The sequence below is a fragment of the Centroberyx gerrardi genome, chromosome 17 (genome assembly GCF_048128805.1).
Source record: "Centroberyx gerrardi isolate f3 chromosome 17, fCenGer3.hap1.cur.20231027, whole genome shotgun sequence".
NCBI classification, from domain to species: Eukaryota; Metazoa; Chordata; class Actinopteri; order Beryciformes; family Berycidae; genus Centroberyx; species Centroberyx gerrardi.
In genome coordinates this window covers 24778642-24788191 of record NC_136013.1, presented here as the reverse complement: position 1 = coordinate 24788191, position 9550 = coordinate 24778642, and the positions used below count along the sequence as shown (strand labels likewise).

At 39.3% G+C, this 9550-nt stretch overlaps 1 protein-coding gene across 2 annotated transcripts in view; it reads right to left on the bottom strand.

The window, feature by feature from the left end:
- Window positions 1-2755: 2755 nt before the first annotated feature.
- The window catches only part of gabrr2a (gamma-aminobutyric acid type A receptor subunit rho2a), a 31407-nt gene continuing 24612 nt past the window's right edge, over window positions 2756-9550 (bottom strand). For both annotated transcript variants that reach the window (XM_071917387.1, XM_071917388.1), the window contains exons 7-9: window positions 8673-8825; window positions 6676-6884; window positions 2756-3091 (exon numbers count right to left, since the gene is read on the bottom strand). In XM_071917387.1, the coding sequence (XP_071773488.1) occupies window positions 2756-3091; window positions 6676-6884; window positions 8673-8825 (698 nt within the window). The remainder of the gene's footprint in view (window positions 3092-6675; window positions 6885-8672; window positions 8826-9550) is intronic.

Here is a 9550-nt window from a genome sequence, read left to right as displayed (position 1 = left end):
CACTTCACCATGTCTGCTTGCTTAATATATTGAGTTGCTGCCACATGATTCGCTGTGTGGAGGAGCAGTTGCACCTAATAAAGTGGCCGGTGAGTGTATATTCAAACATTAGACTTTAAGGAATGGCATCACCATTAGATGAGTTGAACCCCTAATTGTCCCTATTTTCCAGTGACCATGAATCTGACAACTGAGAGCAAAATGAGGCTATGGTTCCTTATGTGGTATGTACATGGAGTTTAAAGGGTAAATGTTTCAAATGAAAGGCACACTTCATTTATGGTAGTTTTATTTAATATCCCCTAATAAATACATTGTAACATTCTTTAATGTCAGTAGCAACTCATGAATGCGTACAGTGATAGGCCTACAGAAAGAAAAAACATGTCAACCACAGGCTTCACATTAAATTAAATAGAAACAGCTTCCAAACTAAGGTGTATGCTTCTCCCTTCCTCTAGATTTGCATACTGTGACTGTACATATAAATAAAGCTTTACAGTGGACAGAAACAGTCAATAAAATATTAATATCAAATTCCCAGATGATCAAGATAAACACACTCCAATTGCCAACACATTGGTCAGTATGATCAGATGCTGTAGTGGTACATTAGGATTCATCAAATGTGGCTGCATTTTCAGAAATAATAAATTCTGCAGCATGGGCGACCTCTAATTGGCCACACCGATGTACAAAATCACTAGAATTTTTACAGTTTAGAAATATTTGCATGGTTACAATACATTCTTTTACACAAGCTGTATGTTTCAAATGTCATTTTTAATATCATATGCATCAACGAAATAAAGAATTTCTCAGATGTGCTTGCTGGTTGTAAAAGTATGCATGACCTCAGCTTGAAATGCTTTGCTACTTCACACATGTATTACTTTAAAGAAATGGCATGGTACTTTACAATTTACAGGAACAATTTGCCTCATTAAGACTCATTAACACAGTTTTTACCACCTCATAAAAATCAAAGTTATTTTATGGCCTTTTGTACATGTCTACTACTTTCTTGGCTTTAAGTGATATTTCACTTTGGTAGATTTTCACTTGTGAGTGCACATACTGTACCTTTATACGACCATTAACATTGGGGGGTCTGGGGATCCGTGTTCACCACCAATTACAGTACTTAGTTTAATTTTTAAAAAAAACTAGCCAAAAAGTCACATATACAAACACTGCAAAGGAGACTTAGGTAACATCATTTCAGTCACTGTCTTGGGTCCTACTTTTCAAGAGGTAATTTTGCATTTTCATGAGAGTAATTTAGCTTAGAAAAAATGATAATGATAATGACAGCTTAGAAAAATAGCCTGAATGCAGTTGGTGACAGTGAAGTGGCTATGGAGTGGATAAGTGACTGCTCCTGAACTTGTATGGAGACTTGTGTACAAAAAAGTAACAATGTACTATTAAAGGGAAAAACAACTTAAAAGCAACTTCAAGTCAGTAACCATGTGTTCACACTATGAGCAACACGATCAACAAATCACCAGAAGTGCATTCATTTCCTTTAGAGCCTAGAAAAGTGGGCCACAGCTGAACATTTCATGGTCATCAGCCAATCAGATTTCTGCCCTTCCTATTGTTTAATTCCCAGTTTTCTTCAATTCTTATTGGAAAGACTACAGGAATAAACGTCTCAAAAACGACACTTGGAGAATGGTTGCATCCAGCATTGGGATGGTAAGCTGTTAAGTAATTTTGCTAGCTACGTTAAAAGGCTTTGACAACTTTTTGGGAAATTGGCTTGTTGGTCAATTTATTATCATCTCTTGTGTCTCTGGTAGGTATCTCTCTCCTGTGCACATGCTAAATGTTTTGGCATACAGTACATTAAGAGGCAACTGGCATTGTCAAAAGTAAGTAGATAATGTAATCCAGAGTTGGTGTTGGTTTTTTTTCTGCCAATCTCCTCATCACGTAAAGGATAAGTTGACCAATGAGCCAATTTCCCAAAAAGTCAGTGTAGTCCTTTAACTCATCAAAACAACGTAACGTTATGAAAGGCAATACCAAAGCAGTGAAAAATACATGATTTGCCTGTTCAAAACTTTGTAGCTGCAGACCGCTACATAGATGCTTCTGGCACCACCCACAATCAGTCAGAATAGAGAGATCCATCAACCAAGTTGCTCACATTGTGAACGCACGGTAAGTGTACCTTATGTATTCAGTATGCACTCAAAGCAATGATAGAAGTCCACTACATAAATTGACTTAAATGCAAAGCTAACAACCGTGTTCAGCAGTTATAACCAGCCAAAGCCAATGTCATTTTCTAGGAATGGCAGTCGTGAGGACAAAGAGTTTTTCAACAGCAATTAATACGACTTTTCAGGGCAGTTAAACAAGCTGAAAATGACAGAGAAGAATTCAGCAACAGCGGTTGACAAATGCCTTCCGACGGATAGCTTTCTTTGTTTTACCTTTTGAGAGTTTGAATAGCGTTAATGAACATTCGAAGTGCTGCATGAAGGAAAAAAACAAAAGAGGAGCGACCCAAACAATCCCCGAGTTCTCCATGCAGAACGTTTGCAGATGGAAGGAAAGAAAGCCAATCACTCTCCTCATCTTTTCAGGTTCTGTTATTTTCCAAGGCCTTGAACCTAATGATCTATCAGCACCAGACATACATCAGCTCTCTAAAACTTAGTCCGAAGGTGTAACATTTTGATGCAGCATTCATACTGTCTGTGTATTACTCTGTCTGGCCTCGATCCTGACTCAGGAGTCCCTCTCAGCAGTAGACAGACCAGTAGATAAGATTGAAGAAGATGTACGAACCGGGGAAAATCATCCGGGAGTATTTATCAATGGCGTGCGTATTCTGGATGATGTTGAGGGCGCGTAGGCTCTTCTTTTTCTTGGTGGTGGTGGACTCGCTGCTCACTGACAAATGTACCACCATGTGCTCAGGTTTCTCCGGAACCCCATGCAACTCCTCCTGCTCCTCTTCGGGCACCATGGGGTCCTCGGTGTAGCCAGCCAGGCTGTTGGTGTCGGCCTCGCTGTAGGTGCCGTCCAGCATGGTCATGGTTCGGGTCTGGGAGATGCCGCAGGTACAGGGGAGTGACTGGGAGGTAGAAACAGATAATCATAGGTTTTACATTGAGAATTTTAAAGGAGTACGCCAAGTTTGTGGGCGATTAGCCTGTTGGTCAGCTTTTCCGTTAAGTGATGAAACATAGACACCAAAATCATAGGTAGATGGTTGGCTGTGGTGCTCTATGTTAACACTTTAGCATACACTATGTTGAGTGATAGTAAACTCCATTCTAACACTTTAACATGCACTATGTTGAGTGATAGTAAACTCCATGCTAATACTTTATCATACACTATGTTGAGTGATAGTAGGCCACTAGCAATATTCAAAATAAGAAGACTGATCTTTTATTGATTGTGATAGTTGGTTGGTTTTTTTATTTATTATATGGCCTGTAGATTCATACAATTTAAAAATGAAATTTTAACTCAATATAGCTGATGTAGCAGAATTATTTTGGAACTATTTCAGGTATGAGTGATCGTTTGCTGTACACAGCAGGGTTTGACAGTGAGGATTGCCCAATGGCCCGGGGCCACTAAGAGGTTATCTTGGGCCAGTGACTGATCAATCAACTGGCCCAATTGCGCCAGTGACCGATCAATCTAGTTCGAGTCCTACAATTTTTCACCCAGTGATGAGCATGATCTTTGCCACTCTGCTCTGCCACTGGCCCACTCTCTTCTCTGTTGTGCTTATGCTGGCCAATCAGATTGCTCCTCAGAGAGAGGTGCCTGCATTGAGCTCAGTGTGGCGTAGACATGGCGGCAAGTTCAAACTCTGTGGCAAAAGTAGCAGTTCCCGTGGGTTGAAAATGACAGATCAATCCCTGCAGTGTTTGTCAGGAATTTCTGGGTAATGCGGATCAAGCAGGTTCATTATAAAGGGACTGACAATTATCACAAAAATACACTTGATGGCCATGACAAGAGCCGGCAGCACATAGCCTGTATGCTGGCAAAGCAGGTGGCTGACAACCATCAGGTCCGCTTTATATCTTGGGATCCCAGTATCAAACAGATGTGGCGTGTCGAAGACAAGTGACATTCAAATATCATCTCACTCATTACTGTTGGGATAACGTTATATATTGTAGCCTTCTAATTAATTTGTTTGCGACTAATATTAGCTCAATGTTGCTAGCTAAAAGTAACAATTGCAAGAAGTATATAACATTACTAGTTGTGTGTGTGTGTATGTGTGTGTGTTAGCTAATCCTTGTAGGCTACTCCTACTTTCAACTGCATGATGCGAGAGGGGCTTCAGTGCTATGAAGCTCATCAAGTCAGGCTGGAGGAGCAAACTCTTGATATTGTCAAAGCTCCTCTTCATTAGCCTTAAGGGCCCAGACATGGAACAATTGAACTCTCAGAATGTTGACAGATGGCTGGCAAACCCAGAGGGTAAGGAGGGTATTATGTCTATAATCCAGCCTCATGAATTTCCCCTCTGTTTATTATGTTTTTCCCATGTTACTGCTCATTACATTCACTGAAAAGCTGTCATTTGTTTTTTGCTGTTTATTTTACAATCATTTTTCCATTGTGTATTATGAACTATCAATATAATTTACTTCATAGTAATAAATATTCTACATTCATGAAAAGTGGTTATTTTCATTTTTGGCTGCTGGGCCTGAAAATATAGGAATTTCCATCAACCCTAGGTTTGACTTTACCCCAATTCAGTATATGGGGCGTTACTTCAATAAACAATAAACAATCTAAAAAGCATCTGAAATATGTTCTAGTAAGCATCAACATATCTCGCTTCACAAAAATCCATTCAGTATTATTTACATGAATAACACAATTAGTTACCGAACTACACTACCCAGCAGGGTTTTAGCCTAGCCGCACTAGTTGGAATGTTCCATCCAAAAGGAACAAGCTATGGTCAGGCTACTGTGAAAAAATTTTGGCAGTTACTATCATGAGCCTGAACTCATACTTAAGCGAAGTATGAAAATTGCATCTGAAGAGGCAAACTTTTGAAGAAATGCTAGTGGTCTACTATCACTCAACATGGTGTATGTTCAAGTGTTAGCATGGAGCCATAGTTTCTGCTAAAGTGTTAGCATGGAGCACCGGTGCCAATGATCTGCTGGGGACACATGGATGACTTTGGTGTCTATGTTCTCATCATCAAACAGGTGAACAACCTTTAAATTAGCTCCAGGTAGTGTTTGAACTGCTGAGCTAAAATGGTTCAAATCTCTTATAAGGCTTTAAGGTTTTAATAATGTTGGGGAAAATAAGCCATGATATCAGCTGGCTACTTTCTGTATGCGACTAATTAAAATTGGGTAATACATTTCACAAAATGAAAATTGCAAATCCACACAACCAAATCACTGTGGCTTGGCTCTCTGTATTTCATGCCATCCAAGTACATTAAAACTAGAAAGGCCAAGTGCCAGTCATTTTAGAATTGAACTGTCTCTCTCAAGGACTCCTGGAGGTCCGTGGAGCCCACTGTGAAAACAAATTCCCTTGGCCTTTCTAGTGTTAAGTATGTCCACTGTCTGGTTTGCCATATACTCCTCCAACCTGTACCACAGTGCATTGTATGGCATCATAACAACAAGATAAGTGTCTAGCATTAAGTTGGGCATTTCTCATGTAATTTTGAGGTAGACTGCCAATATCAAGAATCTTGAAGATAGTTCTGCATTTGCTAACCTAACTAGATAACTAATAAAGTAGTTCATCCTAGATAACTAGTAGACCCAAGTTGATCTGCCTCTGCTATATACAATGAACTGTGGAACAAGCATTGCAGACTCAATTATACCATAGATAGGGCAGACGTATTTACCGGTCCACAAATCATACAGTTTTCAAGCTCTGTTTCACCTCGGTTTCACTATCTTCCTTGATAATATCAATATAATTGTGTGTCTATGTGTCTATATTCATCAGTACATAAATGTAATTAGGTGTTTCATTCACTAATGCATAGACTATATTCAAACACTGACTCATTGGGTGTGGATAGTATTGGACATTCAATTCAATTCAATTCAATTGACTGATAGTGCCAGCCTTCCCATCCAAATGCACTCACATCTATGTGTGTAATATTCAATATTCAAAGAAAATTCAATTCCAATTCCACACCAACTCACTGGAAAGATGTGCTTAAAAGATCAAATCCCTGATTAACTCCACCCATCCATCACCCAATGCTTCATTATAAAATTTGACATTAAAACCAAGATTATTTTGGAACAAATCTATTATGGTGTACATGCAGAATTGAGAAATACAACATGCATATGCAAGATAACTGTTGAAACTGTCTTATCCCAATGTAACTCAAACACAACCGTAAAACTTGAATATTTACAGACAATATAAGTGTGGAAAAAACCTCTAATAGTTGCAAAATATATTTGAACTCAGGTTTGTAGCAGATCTGTAACCATAGAAACTATTGTAGCCAGCATCCATGGCTACATAGTAGCAGGACTGTAACCACAGCAATGAAAACAAATCTGGTAACATTGCTGTTCAGCCTCTAACCACCAATCAAAAGTTTTGTAGAAACCGAGAAACAGGTAATGCGAGGAGGTGAACCTGCTTTTCCGATTCTCCTGCCCACATAGTTACCTGTGATCTTGCTCGCTCTCTCATCTTGCGCTCTCTGCGGTCCTGGACGGTGGATAGGTAGTTGACTGCAGCGTACTCCAACACCGACAAGAAGACGAACACAAAGCTGACCCATAGGTAAATGTCCACTGCCTTGATGTAGGACACCCTGGGCATGGAGGCATTCACACCAGTGATGATGGTGGACATGGTCAGCACCGTTGTGATGCCTGAGCAGAAGAAGATACACCAGGTTTAAATCTAAGTAAGCCTAAACTCACAACTCACTTACGATGTGTAACCAGCAGGCTGTTGCACCAGCTGAACGAGCATCTACACTAAATGTTACATTGGACCTAGTTAGTTTGACTCTTGCTTCATGCAGAGGTACATCATAACAAGTACATGGTAAAGGCATCACTAACCACGACATGTCACGGACAGTGATGTTTTCACCTTCTGTGGCCAGTAATGTGAACAAAATCATTTTCTCCTGCTACAATTAACGGTAGCTTAAAGCTAGGGTAGGCAACTTTCTTTTTGTATTATTTGGTGAAACTTTCATAACACCTTTTCAGCTATGAGTAATTCAAATGGTCTGAGAGAAGATCAGGACTCTGTGATCACCCCTGCCTCTATTTTCAGGCTCTCCAAAATCTCACTGCTCCCGGAACATAGCTCAGTCTAGTCCTGACCAGCCTGTAAACTGCAGAGAGAAAACAAATATATCCACAGAAGAGATGACATGAAACAGCCATAATCCAAACTGAATACTGTGACTGGAATAAACTTGCCTAAAGAAGTGTAAGGAGTTATTTTCCCCACTGCACGAGACCTGTTCATCAGGAAGGAGCCACGCTCAGTTCAGTCAGTCAACTGGTGTTTGATACTGTAGCTATGGCTTTGCAACTGTGGTGGCTAATCTATGTGTGACAAAAAAAATTTTTTTGCCAGCGAATAATTCATTAACAACTAGACTGAGCTAGCAGAGCTGTGTTTGGTGTAAAAGGTTTGGAATTTATCACGTTTGCCCAAGATGACGCTCTCTCTCAGTGAACCTAGCTCGACCAATGTCTGTATCACAATGTGTGTTTGTAACCGCAATGGCTAATCTATGCTGCCAAAAATTATTTTTGCTGGCGAATGTTTTAGTAACAACTAGACTGAGCTAGCAGAGCTGTGTCCTGTGCGCCTGAGCCTTGTTGGAGGGAGGAGTTAGGGAGGGAGGCAGGGGGTTTGTTGTATACTTTCAAATTCTTGCTCATTTCTCCAAAGTTGCCTACCCCAGCTTTAAGTTAATATTAGCTAACTTGCGTGATAGTGAAAGAAAATAACAATGAAGCTAGCTAATTTAACATCACCAAAAGTCAACAAAAAGGTATGTTAACTAGTACAAAGTATGAGAATTAATTTGTATTTTTTTTTCCCCATAGCCACTACAACCACAGAATAAATCTGTGTATACAACTAGGTGTAACTAATACAGACAAAATCACGTGGTGCAGAGTAAAATCTATGTAGTTAGGCAATTCCCCCATATCACTAAAGTTTGTGTATTTACATATATAAATGATAAAACGCAGAAAAAAGAGAAAAGAAAAAGATTACAAACTGTGCAACTGAGATAAAGTAATCTCAAAGGGGCTTCTAAAAGCATCCCCTCTTAAAAGAAAAAGAAATCCAGATGACAACCAGAGACACAGCTGAATTTAATAAGGGGAACGAGGACAAAAAATTTGGAAAAAAAACAAGTTGGAAAACAGTCTAACAGCAACAAAACGCATATATGACAAGTACTGAAATATCCCAGATGCAGAAAATGAATTCAAAGGAAAAGTGAGTGCAGTAGTGAGTGGGAGGTTTGTGTGTTTGAGTGTGTTTGTGTGTGTTCCCAATTGGCGGAGCTATATGAAAAGCTATGTCATAGCCAGCTTCCATCATTTCACACAGACAGATTTTCCTCAGGCATGCAGAATTGCTTCAAAGGACATTTGGCATGAGCTTCTTTTTTTTTTTACCCAGGGAGACTCTGGCCGGCACAGCCCTGCGGTCGATCCAGAACGACACCCATGACAGCATCACCATGAGGGTGGCGGGGAAGTAGGTCTGCAGCAGGAAGAAGAAGATGTGGCGCCGCAACGTGAAGTTGATGTACAGACGGTTGTACCAGCCTGGAAACAGCGGAACAATAGACCAACTCAGATGTGGTGTCATGTTGAAAGACTCAGCAGTGCAGTGGCTGGTTGCACAAAACAGTCGCACTTTTTCTGTTAAGGACTTCACTTATTTTATGTTTCCTACGTTCACTAAACTGGCTTGTTACACCTGTTAATGTAATAAATTCTCATTAACGTAATAAATCATGAATGTAATAATCTGCAGCTAATAGTGTAATAATCCCGTTAATGTAAAAAATTCCCATTAATGTTATAAAAGTTCCCTACTATTAATGTGATGACATTTTCCTGATAACATAATAATTATTACATTATTGGGTTTTAATATACATTGAAAGGAAGTAGGGATGGGACGATATATTGAAATTAAGTATATCGCAATACAAACATGTGACAATACATATCGTGGGGCAGAAAAATAAATTGCGATATTAACAACATTGTACTCTGCTGTAGTAATGACAAATGAGATGGCTTGACCATCACAATTTCATAAACTCTCCAAATTATATTATTTGCACTTTGTAATGACATTTTTAAATTGTTGTTTACATTCTAGCAAGCCAATGCCATTGCAAGAAAGATTTGTGTCTCAGAAATAAACATAATTCTGCACAGTCAGACTTTGTTGACATTGAACTTTTATTTATTACATCGTATCATGGTTTTATTGTATTGTGAATCGTGTATCGAATCGTATCGTGAGATAAGCATATCGT